General features: G+C 44.5%; 1 protein-coding gene and 1 non-coding gene across 2 annotated transcripts in view; one reads left to right on the forward strand and one right to left on the reverse strand.

The window, feature by feature from the left end:
* Positions 1–20,755, forward strand: part of ITGB3 (integrin subunit beta 3) — a 56,655-nt gene that overhangs the window by 4,885 nt on the left and 31,015 nt on the right. The window contains exon 2 of the mRNA XM_003913246.5: positions 15,958–16,043. Coding sequence (XP_003913295.1) covers positions 15,958–16,043 — 86 coding nt within the window. The remainder of the gene's footprint in view (positions 1–15,957; positions 16,044–20,755) is intronic.
* Positions 469–530, reverse strand: LOC116271116. The gene has a single exon (XR_004179557.1). It is a non-coding gene; the product is annotated as a U7 small nuclear RNA (small nuclear RNA).

Consider the following 20,755-nt stretch of genomic DNA (forward strand, 5'->3'; position numbering starts at 1 on the left):
CTTCTTTCACTTAGCATAATACATTTGGGGTTCATCTATGATGCTGCATCTATCAGTAACTCTAAGACATTGTCTGAGGCCACTCCATCTTCCTCAGTGTTGGAACAGTTACCCCTGAAAGCATTGGGACTGGATCTATTAAACCTTGAAGGTGCTACCCACTTTCAGTTTCTAAATTTTCTAATTGGATAGATGTATTTGGCTATATATAAGCCATTAGATTTTCCATGTGCTAAGTAGTTAAAGACTTCAGGATATTAGAGAGGATTTTGTAGCAACCAACACTTATTATTCTTGCTCATAGGAGTAACAGATATTTTGTGGCCAAATATTGTATGTCATGCTGCTTGGAGCCAGAAGTTGTTGAGTAAACCTGCGGCTATTCTACCTTTTTACATTTTTGGTAGCATCTCTGAAAAAACAACCCACTTGACTTTTTTTTTTTTTTCCTCTTTTTTTGGGAGGGTGGGTGGCTTTTTGGCCAAACCAGAAAGCCTGCTAGACAAATTCTAACACTAGATGTAACACTAGATGTCTTCTGTTTTTCTGTCATGTTCCCATGAAAAGACTATTTACTCACCCCACTCTCTCTGTTTTATAGTTGAGTTAGTTCAGTTTCTTAGTTCAGTTAGTAAAGATGTTTAAATATTCAAGGAGAGAAGGAGAAAGAATGAGGTGATATTCATCTTAAAAAAGTCAAAATAGCAAATATTGTTATTTCTCGGCCAGGCGCGGTGGCTCTTGCCTATAATCCCAGCACTTTGGGAGGCCCAGGCGGGCGGATCACCTGAGGTCAGGAGTTTGAGACCAACCTGACCAGCATGGAGAAACCCCATCTATACTAAAAATACAAAATTAGCTGGGCATGGTGATGCATGCCTGTAATCCCAGCTACTCGGGAGGCTGAGGCAGGAGAATCGCTTGAACCCAGGAGGCAGAGTTTGCAGTGAGCAGAGATCACACCATTGCACTCCAGCCTGGGCAACAAGAGCAAAACTCCGCCTCAAAAAACAGAACAAAACAAAACAAATATTGTTATTTCTCAAATAGGTTCATCCACATAGGATCATTGTCAGTCATTAAAATTGCTGGTTCCCTTCCAATTCTATTCCTCTATAATGTTCATATTAATCAGGTGGTGTGTTCTGTTTAGACATTTTCCCCTCACATTTATGATTCTTTGTGTGTGTGTGTGTTTGTGTGCGCGCGTGTGTGTGTGTATTCCTTTACTTAAACCCGTGATATATAGTACTTTCTTTCATATAGAAAAAACCTCAGTGCGGAAAGAACAATGTATCTGGAATTAAGAAACCTACATTTGATTCACAGTTCTGCAGGCTTTTTCATCAGCTTGTTGGGTGACTTTGAACAAGTCACCTTACCTTTAGGCTTCAGTCTCTTGCTGTCCCAGGGGCTGCAAAGTGGGACAGAGAAGATGAAGGGAGATACTTCAGTGTGCTTCTGCCCCTCCCCACCACCTTCAACTGGAACTCTTTTAACTAATTAACAATTTGGATTTCATGTAAGGATTTCTTTGGGAAAAAAAGGAGATCCTGCTGTTAAAATCAAGCTTGAAAAACTTTGCACTAGAAGAGAGCTCCAGAAGCTTGGCAAAAGACACATTCAGTAGCCACTTAAAAAGTCCCTGTAGTCAACCCTGCATCTCTTTGCTAATGGAATTTTTGGATAGAGAAACCTGGGTCTATGAGATCCACTGATGGCTCCAAACCCCAACTTTAGCCATCGCGCTTGTTGAACTCCAGATTGACCTTTTGCTGGAGCCGCCTGCAAGGAGCATATTTGACCAATCCCCAGGGGAGGGGAGGCTGGTGTTTCCTTCCTGGGACTTCCACAAGTTGAGAACAGACCATACTGTCCTGGGCAGTTCTTGAAGGCTGTGAGAGTGGGCCTGACAAAGTTTACTCTTTTTTTTCTCCATTCTCTTTCATTATTATTATTATTATTGTTTAAAATTAACAAATAAAAATATATATTTGTGATGTGCAACATGATGTCTTGAAATACGTACACATTGTGGAATGGTTAAATGAAGTTAAATAACATACGCATTACCTCACATACATACTTATCATTTATTTGTGGTGAGAACTCTTAAAAATCTCCGCTCAACGATTTTCAGGTAGATGACATATGGTTATTAACTTTAGTCACCATGTTGTACAGTGGATCTCTTGAACTTATTTCTCCTGTCTAACTGAAAATTCATATCCCTTGACCAGCATCTCCTCATGCAACTCATACCCCAAAGCTCATTCTTATGTTCCTACTAAGTTTGCCATTCCAAGAGGTTTTGATGCTGAAGGTGCAGTTTGTAGAAAGCCCAGCAGACTCTGGGGAGCCTACATTTAAATCAATGCAAATGTCTACAGGGAGGCAGAACAGAGGACATTTCAAATTAGCTTTAATTTTCTTTTAGCTTATAAAAGGAATTAAGCTTATTATTAAAAAAAAAAGGCAGCTCAGAAATATAATGCAGAAAGTACAAGTACCAGTTCCTTGTAGTCTTGTCTTTAAAGATAACCACTGTTGATAGTTACTGCAGAGTTTTTTCCTATGTATTTGTCAACATATATAATTATTTATCATTATTGTTATTTCTCAAATAGGATAATCAATAATAGGATCTTTTTTTTTTTTTTTTGAGACAGAGTCTTTCTCTGTCGCCCAGGCTGGAGTGCAGTTGCGCGATCCTGGCTCACTGCAACCTCTGCCTCCTGGGTTCAAGCCATTCTCCTGCCTCAGGTTCCCGAGTAGCTGGGATTACAGGCATTTGCCACCACGCTCAGCTAATTTTTGTGTTTTCAGTAGAGACAGGGTTTGGCCATGTTGGCCAGGCTGGTCTTGAACTCCTTACCTCAGGTGATCCACCCGCCTCGGCCTCCCAAAGTGCTGGGATTACACACATAAGCCACCGCACCTGGCCCATTGTCTCTTAATAATATACTCTAGGCATCTTTTTATGTCAGTTTATGGCTTTCCATTATTTATCCCAAGAGCTCTAATTCTAGCCATAAGGCATACTGTTTGTTATATGGATATATCAGAATTTACTTAACCAATTCCCTGTTGGCAGACATTGGGGTCATTCCCAATTATTTGCTACTACAAATAAAGCTGCAGGGGATATCCTTATTCATTTATTATGCACCTTCGTTTGAGTGTTTCTACAGACTTAATTTCTTGAACAAAAGTTGGCGGGTTGAAGGGCATGCATATTTTAAATTTAAATTTTAATAGATGTTGTCAATTTGTCCTCCAAAACGGTTGAACCAGTTTGCTTTCCTACCAAGACAGGCTGGCAGTAAGGACGGTGATAGCACCACGGCCTGCTGTCCACACCCATAACACATGAGCTGGGGGAGGAAGGCTGCAGAACTGGACAGCAGGATGCCAAGGAGGTCACCAATAGGGCACTCCTGGACTGAGCCTCGGACAGCTTGGTACAGACCTGCTTCTGTATACTGAATGAGTCAGATGAGAGGTGGGGTCGATGCTAATAAAATTTTCCAGAACTCTTGAGATGCAGTGTTTGAGTGAGACATCAGGCCATCAGGAAGAAATGGCCACTTGTGCACTGCTTCCGGGTTCTTATGTCTTGGGTTGCTAGGCTTCCTGGGGTATGAGTCCACCTGCCGATGCTTTCTGGCTGGAAGAGTGGATACTTCCAGGACTGGCAGCACCTTGAAGATCATCTAATTTGACCCCTGTTTGTTTTACCAAAAAGCAAAAAGGTTGTTTCTGAGAAGTGAAGTGACTTGTCCAAGATCATACAACTGGCTCAGTGGCATTGGTTGGGTCTCTCCCTGGGGGCTCTTGTCTCCTGCCCAGAGTGATTTCTTCACTATATCCTGTTAGAGACAAAGGGCCCTTTCACATCTGACCTTGAGGTGGAGGGGAGGGGATGGGGATTCCTGGTGTAGGAAGTGACTAGAGTGAAAGTAAGGGGGAAGGAAATGAACATTCATTGAGCATTCGCTATAGAGGGTTCTTTCATGTGTGTTATGTCATTTAATCCTAACAACTTGGGAGCACTGGGGAAAGGAAGCAGCTGTCTGGAGTCTCCAGTGCTTGGCTGATGTGGCTGGTTAGACCCGTTAAATATTACAGAGCAGTTATAATTTCTTGACTACGAATGTGACATAGACTCAAAGAGGCACTGGGCCTTAGAGAGAGCACCAGAGAGATGAAGGGATGTGTTTGAGGTCATATGGTCAGAGGAAGGGCAAAGATGGCTTTAGACATGAGGTTTCCTGCTGCTTTGCATGCTGTTTCTGCCATAGCCACCATGTCTGTTGTTTTACTGCCCCTGCCTTACCACATTTCTCAGGAGCTGGGTGTTAATTTTAGACCACGACCTTAGAGAAGACAGGGCACTGTCCTGGGATGAGCTTTATGCAGTTTTCAGCACATGACAACCTAATTAACCTCATTGGAGATGATAACCAGACATAATCTGGCTTCATTTACAAGGACAGTACCTGCCCTAGATTTTCCCATTAGCATCATCTTGAAGTGTCAGCTCTACAGAGAGACCTCTCCTGACCACATGCTCTAAAGGAGACTCCTTCCCTCATTGCTTGCTATTCCCTGCCCTTTTTTTTTTCCTTTGAGACAGTCTCACTCCATCTCACAGGCTGGAGTGTAGTGGCACGATCTTGGCTCACTGCAAACTCCGCCTCCCAGGTTCAAGCAATTTTCCTGCCTTAGCCTCCCAGGTAGCTGGGATTACAGGCGTGCACCACTATGCCCAGCTAATTTTTGTAGTTTTAGTAAAGACAGGGTTTCGCCATGTTGGCCAGGGTGGTCTTGAACTCCTGACCTCAGGTGATCTGCCCGCCTCGACCTCCCAAAGTGCTGAGATTACAGTGTGAGCCACCATGCCCGGCCTATCCTGCTTTATTTTCTTACAGCATGAAGGGTCAATGAAAGGATATGGCCAGTGGTCAAGACATTTGAACTTTGTCTACAGGGAATCCACTTGGTCAGACAAAAATCCTTCCTGTCTTTTCCTTGTGAACAAAAGTTCTCTGAAAAGGAATTGGGAGGAAAGACTTTATTCCAATGAACAGTTTGCAAACTGGGGAAACTCAGTTGTTGGTGTCAGAATTGGGAGTTTATAATGTAAGTTCCTGCCCAGGTTCCTGATGAGGTCCACTTATGCAAATGAACAATTCCAACTTGCTTAGTTCTGTTTGGTTGAAACAACTGAGGCCTGACTGGTCAAGGCAGCAGAGCCCTGACTGGTTATTTTAGGTTAGCTCTGGGGTTCCAAAGTTGAACAGAGGTGTTGATTTTCAGGGAACTCAGAGTGGGTTGTGACCTCTAGTCAGCAAATGGCAGCTTTGCTCTATTTAAAATTTAGGCCCACTTAGCCACTCCGGATCTATCTTGAAGGATTGGCTCTTTCAGGTTCACATTTGTTCACACCCTCATGCCCTATGAGTCATCCATCAGCAAGTCTTTAGATGGAACGTATCTAGAGTCTGATCACATCATTGACTCCGCTACCATCCCAATCTGCTGCCATCTGTTGCCTGGATTATTTTAGTACATTTCTAATTGAATAATAAGTCTCTTTCCTTTTTGCTTCCCTTCTTTCTGTCTTCCACTCAGCAGTCAGGATGATCTTTTTTCACTCACCTCTGCTCAGATTCCTCAGTGGCTTCCCACTATGTGGAGAAAAAAGCCACACTGTCTACCATGGCCTATAGCTTCCTAGTGTTCTGGTCCCTAACTGCTCCTCTAAGCTCCTCTGTGCTTCTCTCTTCCTCCTTTCTCTCTCTGCCTGCTATTTCTTTAACAGGCTGATGTCCATCCAGATCTTGTCTTGGGTTCTTTCCGGAATGTCTGTGCCTTAGATCTTCCCATGATTCACTCTTAAACGTCATTTGAAATGTCAGCTCCATAGAGAGACCTTCTCTCTATGCTCTAAAGGAGAGTCCTCCCCCTCATTGCTTGCTATTCCTTTATCCTGCTTTATTTTCTTACAGCATTTGCCACTGTTAGAAATTGTGCATTTTTGTTGTGTATTTTTTGTTATCATCTTTCTCACTAAAATGTAAGCTTCACGAGAGCAGGGACTCTGTTTAGTTAATCAGTGTGTCTCCAGTGCCTAAGAGAGTGCCTGGCACGGGTAGATGCTCAATGAACATTTGTCGAGTAAATGAATGAATGAATCAATGACTACTGACACCACTGATATATACAGGTAGAAAACTGTACAGCTAAAGTAACCGCTTTTCAAACCTTATCCATACGTGGATTAAATGCACCAAAAATTTCATTTCATGCTGGCTTTTTTCAATCATGCCAAGTATTTCATGGCAGTGTTCTTCAAAATCATGCCATATAAATGATGGAGATGCAAATCCATTTTGTATTAGTTTCTTAGGGCTGTTGTAACAAAGCACCACAAACTGGGTGGCACAAAACAACAGAAATTCATTCTTGTTGGAAGCTAGAAATCTGAAATTAAGGTGTCAGCAGGCCCGTAGTCCCTCTGAGACTCTGGGTAGAATCATTCCTCCTTCCTAGCTTCTGGTGTTGGCTGGTAATCTTTAGTGTTCCTTAGTTTCTGGATGCATCACTTCAATCTCTGCCTCATGTGGTATTCTCTCTGTGTGTCTCTGTCTTCATGTGGTGTTTTTCTCTTCTCATAAGGACATCAGTCATGTTGGATTAGGGCCCACCCTAATGACATGAATTGGTTACATCTGCAAAGACCTGATTTCTCTGTAAGGTCATGGTCATGGGCGCTGGGGTAAGGACTTCAACATATCTTTTTTGGGGACATAAGCCAACTTATAACACGTTTTAATATTGGTGGAGGCAAATTATACACAAATATTTTCCAATGTTAAATACCATATTTAACTGGCTCTGATATACTTAAAAACAGTTTTAAATCTCTGAAATCAGGATATATACTATATCCACAGTGTTAGATTTGATGAAATATGGTTGCCTGGATTCCCTACAGCTTACTGGAGCTTTTTGCTCGAGCACAGAGGTGTGCGTTACCTTAAACTCCACCTCTTTGTCTCCTCCTTCTTTGAGTTACTTAGCTGATGCTACATTTAAGGAAGGAACAAAATTAAAATAAACTTTCTTGGCCACTTGCTCTAGAGAAACCACTTGTGCCTATGTAGGACAGTAAGCATGAGATGTTTTGTTTTTTCATGAGTCACACGACCAGGTGACTACAATGAGGCACCATGTGAGTCACCCACTGTCCCCATGGACCTAATTGGGTAGTGACCAGTCAAAGGTCAGTGGCAGGGCTGGGGACCCAGATTAGAATTCCTTTCTGGCAGAGTGATAGATGTCCATAGTGTTTGCAGATCATCCTCCCTTCTCGATAAACACCTCTCACTCTGACTTAGCCCTCTCCTGTAGTCCCCTGTCCTCATTAGGGTGGCCTGTTCCTACAGTCCAACATCCTGTCTCATTGGACAACATGTCCTCAAAATAGCCCCCATTGACGCATTATGACTTCCACTGGATCCAATTCCCTCCCTTGTTTCCTTTGTTCCTTCATTTTTCCCACCCTTTGTCTCTCTTCTGGTTCTGTGATTCAAGCTGATGTACCAAACCACAACCTTCTACTTCTACTTTCCAGGCAAACTTCTTGGCTGGTCTTGATTGGATTAAAATTTTTATTTTCAAAAAACTTTTTTGAGGCAGGGTCTCACTTTGTTGCCCAGGCTGGAGTGCAGTGGCACGATCACAGCTCACTGCAACCTCAACTTCCCAGGCCCAGCTGATTTTCCTGCCTCAGCCCCCTGAGTAGCTGGGACTACTGGTGCATGCTACCATGCCCAGCTAATTTTTAAAAAAATTTTCATAGAGATGGGGGTCTCACTATGTTGCCCAGACTAGTCGCCAACTCCTAGGTTCAAGCAGTCCTCCTGCTTTGGCCTCCCAGAATGCTGGGATTACAGGCATAAGCCTGGATTTTCGAAGACTAATATTCCTAACCCCATTTAGAATTCTAACTAATCACTAATCACTAATATTCCTAACCCACATCTGACAATTAAACATTTTACCCTGGTGTGATACTTTCTGGCTGCACACTCCCACCACTCCTTCTGCTCAGGGCATACTAAACTTCATGTCTAGTATCCCCTAGAATGATGTCATCAAGGAAAAAAAAGTATTCACCTGCCCTAAACAACCTGAGACTCAGGATAAAAACAACAATAAAACCAATATAAATTATAGCAGCAGCAGCAGCAGCATTTATTGAGTACTTTCTGTGTTCCAGCTGTTGTGCTAGAGTTTTACAGGGTTTGGTTTATTTCATCCTTACAACCACCCTGTGAAGACTGGGGTCAATCCACCTTGTCCCCGGCTCTGGCTAACCTGTCAGAGGAAAGGGGTGGTAGGAGGTAGGAGTTGTTTGTTCTTTAAGTGACATTATGGTGAAGATTCCCACTTTAGCAGGACTGAGTCTGGGCCCCAGAGAATGAGCAGGAACATAGGCTTTATGAATGACTTGAAATAGAGGCCCAAACTTCTTCCACATGTTCAGGAGGGAGTAGTGGGCTCAGAGCAACAACTCATTGAATCAGCATGGGCCCAGTGCAGAGACTTCTGATGAGTCAGTCACTTTTAACCACTGAATTCCAGGGAACTGTCTGGGTAGCAGGACTTGGTTGGGGGTAATATGGGGGGTTCATTGGTTCTCATGAAATCAATCTGTGATTCATTAAAAAGAGTGGATAAAGGGACTGGGTAACCACGACTCTCCAGGCATGACTTCCTAAAGAACAAATCCTGGCACCTCATTTTATCCTCTGGGGTCAGAGACCACTGGTTCACTGGGAGGGACCTGCTGTTATTTATTTTGTATCTTGCAAATCTTCCTATTGTGGCTCATAGAGACTCATAGGGAAATGAAGGACTCATAGGGAAATGCTAATTTGAGAATAAATGGATGGTTAATAGATAGACTGGGAAAAGTCCTAAAAAGTAATCTGACAGTGTCTGTATTAGTTCATTTTCATGCTGCTAATAAAAACATACCCAAGATTTGGTCGTTTATAAAGGAAAGAGGTTTAATTGACTCACAGTTCAAGATGGCTTGGGAGGCCTCAGGAAACTTACAATCATGGTGGAAGGTGAAGCAAACACGTCCTTCTTCACATGGTGGCAGGAAGGATAAGTGCCAAGCAAAAGGGAGAAAAGCCCCTTATAAAACCATAAGATCTCATGAGAACTCACTTACTATTATGAGAACAGCCGCATGGAGGTAACTGCCCCCATGATTCAATTACCTTCCATCAGGTCCCTCCCACAACACCTGGGGATTATGGGAACTACAATTCAAGAGGAGATCGGGGGGGGGGGGGCAAGGGCCACACTGCCAAACCATATCATTTCACCACTAGCGCCTCCCAGATCTCATGTCCTCACATTTCAAAACACAATCATGACTTCCCAACACTTCCCCCAAATCTTAACTCATTCCAGAATCAACCCGAATGTCCAAGTCCAAAGTCTCATCTGAGACCAGGCAAGTCCCTTCTGCCTATGAGACTGTGAAATTGAAAGCAAATTAGTCACTTCCTAGATACAATGGGAGTATAGGCATTGGGTAAATACAGCCATTCCAAATGGGAGAAATTGGCCAAAACAAAGGGGCTACTGGCCCCATGCAAGTCTGAAATCCAGCAGGACAGTCAAATTGTAAAGCTCCAAAACGATCTCCTTTGACTCCATGTCTCACACCCAAGTCATATTGATGCAAGAGGTGGGCTCCCATGGCCTTGGGCAGCTCCACCCTTGTGGTTTTGCAGGGTACAGCCTCTCTACCAGCAACTTTCATGGGCTGGCGTTGAATGTCTGCAGCTTTTCCAGGCACATGGTGCAGGCTGTCAATGGATCTACCATTCTGGTCAGGAGGATGGTGGTCCTCTTCTCACAGCTCCACTAGGCAGTGCCCAAGGAGAGGGGGCTCTATGTGGGGGCCTCGACCCATATTTCCCTTGTGCACTCCCCTAGCAGAGGCTCTCCATGAGGGCCTTGCCCTGTAGCAAACTTCTGCCTGGACATCCAGGTGTTTCCATACATCCTCCGAAATCTAGGCAGAGATTCCCAAACGTCAATTCTTGACTTCTGTTCACCTGCAGGCTCAACACCACGTGGAAGCTGCCAAGGCTTGGGGCTTGCATCCTCTGAAACTATGGCCCGAGCTCTAAATTGGTCACTTTTAGCCATGGCTAGAGTGGCTGGGATGCAGGTCACCAAGTCCCTAGGCTGCACATAGCAGGGAGACCCTGGGCCTGGCCCAGGAAACCATTTTTTCCTCCTAGGCCTCTGGGCCTGTGATGAGAGGTGCTGCCATGAAGGTCTCTGACATGCCCTGGAGACATTTTCCCCATTGTCTTGGTAATTAACATTCAGCTCCTAGTTACTTATTTCTGCAGCTGACTTGAATTTCTCCACAGAAAATGGGTTTTTCTTTTCGATCACATTGTCAGCCTGCAAATTTTCCAAACCTTTATGCTCTGCTTCCCCTTGAATGCTTTGCTGCTTAGAAATTTCTTCTGACAGATACCCTAAATCATCTCTCTCACGTTCAATATTCCACAGATCTCTAGGTCAGGGGCAGAATGCTGCCAGTCTCTTTGCTAAAGCATAGCAAACATGACCTTTACTCCAGTTCCCAATAAGTTCCTCATCTCCTCTGAGACCACCTCAGTGTGGACTTCATTGTCTATATCACTATCAGCATTTTGGTCAAAGTCATTCAACAAGTCTCTAGGAAGTTCCAAACTTTACCACATCTTCCTGTATTCTGAGCCCTCCAAGTTTCTAGGAAGCTCCAAACTTTCCCACATTTTCCTGTCTTCTTCTGAGTCCTCCAAACTGTTTCAATTTCTGCCTGTTACTCAGTTCCAAAGTCACTTTCACATTTTTGGTATCCTTATAGCAGCACTCCATTCTACCATTACCAATGTACTGTAATAGTCTGTTCTCACACTGCTAATAAAGACATACCCAAGACCAGGTAATTTATAAAAGAAAGAGGTTTAGTTGACTCACAGTTTTACATGGCTGAGAAGGCCTCAGGAAACTTACAATCATGGTGGAAGGGGAAGCAAACACATCCTTCTTCACATGGTGGCAGGATGGAGAAGTGCTGAGCAAAAGGGGGAAAAGCCTTTTATTAAACCGTCAAATCTTGTGAGAACTTTCTATTAGGAGAACAGCAACATGTGGGTAACCATCCCCGTGATTCTGTTACCTCCCACTGGGTCCCTCTCGTGACATGTAGGGATTATGGGTACTACAGTTCAGATGAGATTTGGGTGGAGACACAGCCAAACCATATCAGTGCCCATACCTCCCATGGTCCTCTTCCTTCTTCTAACCTTTCTTGATGTCTCCTTGTGCTTCTCTCTCTTGTGAATATCAATGGCATTTATGTCCAGAATTACCCCTTTGCATGCCAATTCCCATGGAAACTCCAGAAAGGGAGGGAGATACCTAAAATAGTTCAGGCTGTGCTCCTCTCAGAAGTCTTCTGATAGGGGAAAAAGAGAGGCTATGTCCACATCTGCCTGGGAAGACAGCAATCAATCAGAGGAATGCTGAAATGAATTAGTGAATAGATTCAAAATTGGTTAATATTCTACAAGGCAATAAACCTTAACTTGTGGGGATAACCTTTTCTATCAGACAGAAATCATTGGTATTGTTGTTGGATAAGAATAATATACATTGTTTTCTTATCTAAGTAATTTACCTTGTATACCACAATATGATAGGGCTAAGAGATGGCCAGGCAGCTCATGCAGGGAGAAGTCTTGGGTTGCATTTTTTGTTGTGAACATTCAGGAATCCTGAAACTAGCAGCTACTTTTCTTTCATTATAGACATTGCATGGCTCAGGGCTGCCGCACCTCAGAGGTGACCTTGATGCTTTAAGGCCAGGCTTGGAACCAGTGTCATCATTCCCACTCACAGTCCTCACACTTACACTCTGAAGTTGTAGTCAAGTTGGAGAGTGGAGCCCCAGAGGTTACCCATGGGCTTATAATGGCATCCCACTTGTAGAATTTTAAAGTTGGGCGAGGCCTTTGAAGTTAGATGGACTCAAGGCTCTGAGGAGACCTGGGGCTTCCAGGAGGTGCTTCAAGGGTTCCACATGTAATCAAGGGTTTTTGGGAGAACAATGAAAGTTTAAATTGCCTGAGGAACTGTTGTAACCCATTTACATGTTTTATATTGGAATTCTATGCATAATTTTGAAAAATGAGCTCAGTTGCTTAAAAAAGCAAAGCAAAACTTCATCTATTCCCCTACCTTTCATTTTGCCCCAATGCATATTTACTGAGCATCTCCACTGGGTAAGAAATGTAGCTGAGTTGGGCGAGGCAGAGCAGGTCTCAAGGGACTTAAAATCTATAGGGTGGCAGTGTTGTTAAGGCAGACACATAAATAATTATGATGTGGTAGGAATATTAGAATTGAAGAAATGGAGGCTGAGAGGAGTTAAATGATTTACGCATGGCCACATTATCAGTGGGTGACTCAATTAGGATGACAGTCTACTCATTGTGTGTACCCATTCTGTTAGACCTCCCTGCCCCCCAGTAAGGTCCTGACATGGATACTGTTAAAGTATATATAATTTTCACGGAGTTAAAAGTATGAATTCTACACAAATATAAAGGGAACATGTGTAAAAGATTTTATTCAACTTAATAATGAGAGAACCAGTAAGACATTAGGAGTAGTTCAAAAGGAATTTCAAAGAAGGGAGATTTATAGTTGATCAGTCAAAGGAATGCTAAAATGAATTAGTGAATAGATTCAAAATTGGTTAATATTCTACAAGGCAATAAACCTTAACCTGTGGGGAATAACCTTTTCTATCAGACAGAAATCATTGGTATTGTTGTTGGATAAGAGTAATATACATTGTTCTCTTATCTAAATAATTTACCTTGTACTCCACAATATGATCATGATTAGATTAAAATGTTATGTTAGCCAGCTCTAGCAGCTATAACAAAATGCCATAAACTGGGTGAAACAGCAAACACTTATTTGTTTATTTATTTTGAGACGGAGTCTCGCTCTTGTCACCCAGGTGGAGTGCAGTGGTGTGATCTCGGCTCACTGCAATCTCTGCTTCCTAGGTTCAAGTGATTCTCCTGCCCCTCCCAAGTAGCCTCCTAAGTAGCTGGGATTACAGGCGCCCACCCCAATGCCTGGCTAATTTTTTGTATTTTTAATAGAGACAGGGTTTCACCGTGTGGGTCAGGCTGGTCTTGAACTCCTGACCTCAGGTGATCTACCTGCCTCGGCCTCCCAAAGTGCTGGGATTACAGGCGCAGAGCCACCTCACCTGGGCTATTTTTTTTTTTTTTTTAGACGGAGTCTCGCTCTCGCCCAGGCTGGAGTGCAGTGGTGCTATCTCGGCTCACTGTGAGCTCTGCCTCCTGGGTTCACACCACCATTCTCCTGCCTCAGCCTCCCGAGTAGCTGGGACTACAGGCCCTGCATACCCAGCCAATTTTTGTATTTTAATAGAGACAGGGTTTCACCATGTTAGCCAGGATGGTCTTGATCTCCTGACCTCGTGATCCGCCTGCCTCGGCCTCCCGAAGTGCTGGGATTACAGGCGTGAGCCACTGTGCCCGGCCTATTTTTTTTTTCTTTTTAAATTAAAGAATAATATACAATGTTCTCATCACGAATCATTTCCTTTTTTTTTTTTTTTTTTTAGAATCTCGCACTATTGCCTGGGGTTGGAGTGCAGTGGTGATCATTTCCATTTTTATGGTTTTCGATAGGTCAACGTCTACTCTTGCAGTATTGTAAAATATCCTGATTAATAGAAGCCAAACAATAGGTAAATACTCTTAGAAAATCAGATAATCCCTAAGCATGGTGGGTCAGCTAGTCAACACTCTGCATTACATTGAAAGGACATTTGTATTTCTTTGCCTGTTCCCAAATTTTATATTTTCTCTCTCCCTTCCTTCCTTCCTTCCTTCCTTCCCTTCCTTCCTTCCTTCCTTCCTTCCTTCCTTCCTTCCTTTCTTTCTTTCTCTTTCTTTCCTTCCTTCCTTCTCTTTCTTTCTTTCTCTTTCTTTCTCTTTCTTTCTTTCTTTCTTTCTTTCTTTCTTTCTTTCTTTCTTTCTTTCTTTCTTTCTTTCTCTCTCTCTCTCTCTCTCTCTCTCTCTCTCTCTCTTTCTTTCTTTCTTTCTTTCTTTCTTTTCTTTCTTTCTTTCTCTCTTTCTCTTTCTTTCTTTCTTTCCTCTCTTTCTCTCTTTCTTTCTTTCTTTTTTCTGAGATAGAGTCTCACTCTGTCACCCAGGCTGGAGTGCAGTGGCATGATCTCACCTAACTTCAGCCTCTGCCTCCCTGGTTCAAGTGATTATCTTGCCTCAGCTTTCTGAGTAGCTAGGACTACAGGCACACACCACCATGTCCGGCTAATTTTTGTACTTTTTAGCAGAGACGACGTTTCACCATGTTGGCCAGCTGGTCTCAAACTCCTGAACTCAAGTGATCCGACTGCCTCGTCCTCCCAAAGTGCTGGAATTACCGGCATGAGCCATCACACCCGGCCATAATTTTTCTTTACAATATTGTGTGTGTGTTTGTGTGTATACACTCATTTTCTGAGTGTGTTTTTGTCCAGGCATTGGGAAGGAGGGAATTCAGTCACACTGTAATAAAATGAATGGAGACCGCTAAATGAGAAGTTTTGGGGACACTGGGAAAACATCTCAATGGTCAGGCTGATTTCTCCAAAATACGTTTGCTGGTCTTACCAGCTAGGTGCAAAGAGGTCCCTTTGGAAAACTGCATGAAGGAGCTGTCAGGGTAACTGGGTCATGGGGAGGAACAGATCCCTCACATTCTGCTGCTTATATTGGAAAAAACCTCCCTAAGGCACTGCAGGAGGCAGGGTTCACCTGGGGGAGCAGGAATGCTGAGCTAGGCAATTAGAGAGGACGGTGGCTTCTGTCTAAGCAGATGCCTGGGTTTGGCTTCCTGGCTGAGCTTCTCAAGGTGGTTTTGGTTTTCCTGGTTGTTCCTGCTCCTCCTCCTAGCCTTTGCTGTGTCCTTTGACAGTATGAGGACTGTTCACATTTGAAGCACCTTATAGTGTACCAAGTGCTTCCCTTACCTCACTGAATTTTTGTACAAATCCTGTGAGACAGATATTGTCATCCCATAGAGGCTAGTTGAGTTGCCCAAGGTCATGAAGTAGTTAGTAGAAGAATATTCAAAATTCAAGCACAAACCTTCCAACTCTAAAATTCCATGTTCTTTCAGTGTATATCGGTCAGCCTTTTCTAACATTTCTGCACTTCCTCCTAGAGCATTTTATGGTTGGATTCCAAGACATATGCATTGAGAAGCTTGAGAAGATTTCACATTTGCTTTTCTTTTGCCAGCCAGTGGGAGACTGCCCACCGAAGTCACCCTGCCTTCCACGGCCCCACTGTATTTAGGCTGTGTGTTAATGTCAGTACATCTGGGCCTTGGATCCCCTGTGTAGTGGCTGTGAATATCACTAGAATGACTGAAGAGGGAATACATTGCCATTCTTCTGGGCCTCAGAGATATTTTCATTTGCACAACGTAGGTGTCAAACAAGTTGTTAATTAAAGCCTTTCCATCATTTACCATCTGAGACTTGGGTCCATGGCTGAGCCTTGCCCTATCACTTGTTACCACTGTGGCCTCATCAGTTGAGAGCGGTGATGAGTTTCTCCTGATTTTCCTCCTCCTCCTTCTTCCTTACCAATAATCTGTATTTGGTAGATGTCTGTGGTATGGTTAGGGTGTGTTTGTGTGCACCTGAGAGCTGTAAACTTGGACATTGGGAAAGTTGGGAAGGATGGGGCAGGTAAGTACCTTCACTGAGCCAAATCTGGTGCTAATGCCTTTGTCTGTCTGTTGCAGGGCCCAACATCTGTACCACGCGAGGTGTGAGCTCCTGCCAGCAGTGCCTGGCTGTGAGCCCCATGTGTGCCTGGTGCTCTGATGAGGTAAGGAGCAGATACCAGACCTTGTTTCTTCTCCAGACTAAGCTGCTTTTGTGCACAAACAGACCCATGAAGTTATCACCTCCCTCTTGAATACATGTACCCCTTGTCCCTTCTAAGCAAAACTTTGATGAATTTTTCCCACTGATGGATGGTGAGGAGCTGTCATGGGGATGTTGCTAGGAATACTATCCCGAGTCTACCACATAGCCCCTTGCCCCTGCCAGTTTGGCTGGACCTCCTGTCCTCTCTGTAACCATTGCTGCCCTTTCTCACACTTTGCTTGCTTTTTTTCCTAAGAAAAATAGTTTATTTTTAATTTTTTGGTAGGGACAGGGCCTCACTATGTTGCCCAGGCTGGTCTCGAACTCCTAGACTCAAGAGATCCTCCCACCTTGGCCTCCCAGTGTGCTGGGATTTCATGTGTGAGCCACCATGCCCAGCCCATTGCTTGCTTGCATTTCTTGGGGTGGAATATCCCAGGGAAGCGGTGTCAGGTCTCAAAAGGAGAGGCAGCAAGGGGTATAGGTACAGATGGGGTTGGGAGGGGTGCTGGCTTACTTCTTTTTCCTAGAGGTTAAAAAAGGCAAATAGAAGAGGAATCTTGTGCTTGTGTGTGTGGATGTTTAGTCAGAAGATCTTTTCTCTTCCCTTTTTGACGATTGGGCCTCATGGCTTTACATTTTTCTTTCTCTTCTTCTTTCCTTCCTTCCTTCTCACAGGTGTTGAGGAAAGGAGCCGGGCCCACTTGGTGAGGACGGAAGGGGGACAGGAAAGGGTTAGTTGTGTCTAGGCAGAGGGTTTGTTGTGTCTGGGGCCCTAGGGAATGAGTGTGTCTGAGGGAATGGCTGTGTTTGTGGCTGGGATGGAAATTTGGAGCTGGCAAGAGCTGATGGGGTGGGGGTGGGAGATGAATGTGGTTGGAGAGATTCGGTGATTATAGAGTCTGAGGCTGAGTCACTGGCCCGGCCAGCAGGTGGTTACCTGAGTTCCTGGCCTGGCTGCGGCTCAGCTACCTGAGGTATCCTCTCTGTCCCACAGCAAGTCCCAGTCCTGTCCAGTTTTATGACCACTCCAATCCAGCCCCTCAGTCTCTCTGCTTCTTTTCCAGATCCACTGAGTTTCCTAAAAAGGCAACCTCCCTGGCCGGCTGGGGGGAGGGGCGGGAGCTGGGAGGCTGTGTTTATCACCGGCCAGGAGGGCTGCCAGAGCAGCAGAGGCCAGCTCCGCACGTTGCTTTGGCCTCTTTGCCGTTCAGCACGGGAACTGCTTCCAGAGGCAGCTGCCCAACATCTGGGCCACACTGACTTCATTTAGCAAATGAAACCTTCCCTGGGGCTAGGATGAGTCCCTCTCCTCCACCCCCGCAGGTTCTCCTCCCCTCTGGGCTGAGCCAGCTGCTCAGTGTGATGTAGCCTGCTCCCTCCTCATTTGCTATGTCCTCCTTCTTCCCATCGTGATATTACTAAAGCTTCTTTTACCAGGAAGTTGCAATTCTGCAACTGAATGCTGGAAGAAGGGAGAGTTGAATGGGGAGGGGGCCTTGGGTAGCCCAAAGCCTTCAGGAACAGAGGAACGTCAGGACAGAAGCCCTAGTGTCACTCAAAGGGTGCTTCCACCTTTTCCTCCTTCCCTCCTTTCCAACCCAAAGCAAGAGAAAATGCAGGCATCTCTGGCTCAGAGAAGCTGGGGAAAAAGAAAACTTACTTGGAGGGTCTGTCCTGCTCCCTATCCCCCGTTTTTCATCCCTCTTGATCTGCATAGGGACTAGCCATGCAGCTGAGGTGGGCTGAGGCCTGAACAGACAAAGCCCTTAGGTCACATAACCAGATTTCAAAGATGCAAATGTAGAATATTTATGGGTGACTGTTGTGCTCCTTGTCCCCTGGCAGGCCTGGGGAGGGCAGAGGGAAAGGTACAGGGTAGATCAGAGCATGATGTAGGACCAGCCTAGGAATGAGGGGTGCAGTCAGCCAGGAAATGGGCGCAGCTAGGACCAAAGAAAACAAATGGAGGGAGGTAGAAAGTCCAGTAAGATATTCCCTGGGAGAATGGCATATAAACATGAAAGGAGGCGGGGCCGAGGTTAGTGAAGGACTACAACTATCCCTGAGCAAGAGGGAGGAGGGAGAGAAGGAAGGGTGGGACAGAATGTGGCGACCAGGGAGGGATGGGAGGTGGGAATCCTGGACTGTAACCTGAACATAAAAGCTATTTTGTTCCTGAGAGGAGCAGGGCTTCCCCTGGATAGGCTAAGTTTAACTGCTGAAAATGCTTTGGACATTGATTTCAAAAAACCAAAGGTGAACTGTCTGGTTCATTTTGTAGGTAATTTGTCAAATAATCAAACCCTGGAGAGCCCTCTGTTCTTCTTCCTCCCCCTGAGTTGGCTGTTCCAGGCAAGCTGGCAGTGCCTGGAAAAACAACTGGTTGGGCTCGGCTTTCCCCTTGGTCCTAGAGGACTGGAGCTCTTGGGTGTGTATAGTGAGAGCTTGGCTGGGTAAGAGGAAAACATAGCCAACATGGATGAGCATGGAGTTTTGGGCCCATGTGCATAGGGTGTGTTCTTGGAGGGTTGGATACTGACACGGGTTGGGGTGGTGTGCTCTCTCTGGAGCCGGCTTCAGCTCGTGGTCTTAGTCTCAGCAGTGCCATGCTGGAGTCTAGAACCTCCCAAACTCATTTGGTATTGAGAATTGCCTGGGGTGCTTGTTAAAAATAAAGGTTCCCAGGATGGACCCTGGGTTTATTACATCAGAATGGGTTGTTATGATAGCAAGTTTGACAAACATTGCTAATTGAAGGGCCACCGGGGTTGGGGTCAAGGTGGATGGAGGTGGAGTTAAGGTTGCCAGATAAATACAGAACATCCAGCCTGGTGCCTGTAGTCCCAGCCACTCAGGAGGCTGGGGTGGGAGGATTCTCTGAGCCTACGATTTTGAGGCTGTAGTGCACCATGATCATGTCTGTTTATAGACACTGCACTCTAGGCTGGGTAACATAGGGAGATCCTGTCTCTAAAAAATGAATCTAAAATACAGAACATCCATTTAAATTTGAATTAAACAAAAAATAACTTTTAGTATAAGTATGTCCCAAATATTTGCTACATTTGGCAACCCTACAGTGGAGGGATATACTAGGAATTCTTATATAAGCCTGAGTACACCCTGGAAGATGGGCCAGCTTCCCACTTAGCCTGATAACCAAGGGTGACAGAGGAAGAAGGGGTTTGAGTCTAGCAAAGTAGAGGAAGACTCTAATAGGATTTCCTTCTCATTTTCTTCTCTGCAACTGCAGGACAAGATATAGGCCATGATTTACATTTCTTTGTAATCACAAACATGATTTTATTCTCACTTGTCTTCTATTTATTTTTAATCTAGAGGATAAATGTTCATCTTGAGAGTTTTGCTCCAACTTATCATTATAAAAGGAAGTATACTACTAAGAGTGCTCGTCTCCTTGTAAAAAATGAAATGTGAATACCAACAACTATAAACAAAAATGCTTCATGTTCCTCCCCTCCTCTTTTCTGCCCTCTTTATTCTTTTCTCTTTACATGTTCAAGTGATTTCTTGTCCTCACCAGATAAGTTAATCAAGACAACAATGGATGGGAGTTGTTTTGGTGGCGCTTGGGGGTAAAAAATGTACTGGGACATATCGACTCTCCCTCTCCAAGAAAACAGTATGAAATAATAGTAGTTAACTGTAAAAAAGAGTTACCTGCTGGGTGCAGTGTCTCACTCCTGTCATCCCAGCACTTTGGGAGGCCAAGGTGGGCAGATCACTTGAGGTCAGGAGTTTGAAACCAGCCTGACCAACATGGTGAAACCCCGTCTCTACTAAAAATACAAAATTAGCTGGGCGTGGTGGCGTGTGCCTGTAATCCCAGCTACTAGGGAGGCTGAAGCAGGAGAATCGCTTGAACCTGGGAGGTGGAGGGGAACCGAGATCACGCCATTGCACTACTCCAGCCTGGACAACAAGAGTGAAACTCCATCTCAAAAAAAAAAAAAAAAAGAGTCACCTTATATTTGCATTTATTTGTTTATACTATATCCTAAAGCAGGGACCCCAATTCCCGGTCCATGGCCTATTAGGAACCAGGCCGCACAGCAGGAGGTCAGCAGCAAGGGAGTGAGCATTACCGCCTGAGCTCCGCCTTCTGTCAGATCTGCGGTGGCATTAGATTCTCATAGGAGCTCAAACCCTACTGTGAACTGCGCATGGGAGGGATCTAGGTGGTTCACTCCTTATGAGAATCAAACTAATGCCTGATGATCTAGGGTGGAACAGTTTCATTCTGAAACCATCCCCACCTCCCTGTCCATGGAAAAATTGTCTTCCATGAAACCAGTCCCTGGTGTCAAAAAGTTGGGGACCTCTGTCCTAATGGATTTCAGTATAGTTAACTTATATTGAGATTTTTCTATTTTGAAAGCATTTCACATTCACAGTCTTCTTTTACTTCCTGACCAACCCTGTGAAATAGGCAGGATAATGACAACTATTCATGTTGTACTTTCCCAGTTTCCAAAATGGAATTAATGGAGAATGGTACTAAGAGCATGTGTCACCCTCCCAGGAGAGGGAGGTAATTCAGCCAGCTTGCAGGGTGCTGGCTGGAACCTCCCACCTCTGTGCTCAGGCCCTTCCCCTGGGTCTTGGCTATTTTTGCCCTTTTTGTGTAACATCCGGTTTCCCTGGGAA

Source organism: Papio anubis, chromosome 17 (genome assembly GCF_008728515.1).
Source record: "Papio anubis isolate 15944 chromosome 17, Panubis1.0, whole genome shotgun sequence".
In the NCBI taxonomy this organism is placed as follows: domain Eukaryota; kingdom Metazoa; phylum Chordata; class Mammalia; order Primates; family Cercopithecidae; genus Papio; species Papio anubis.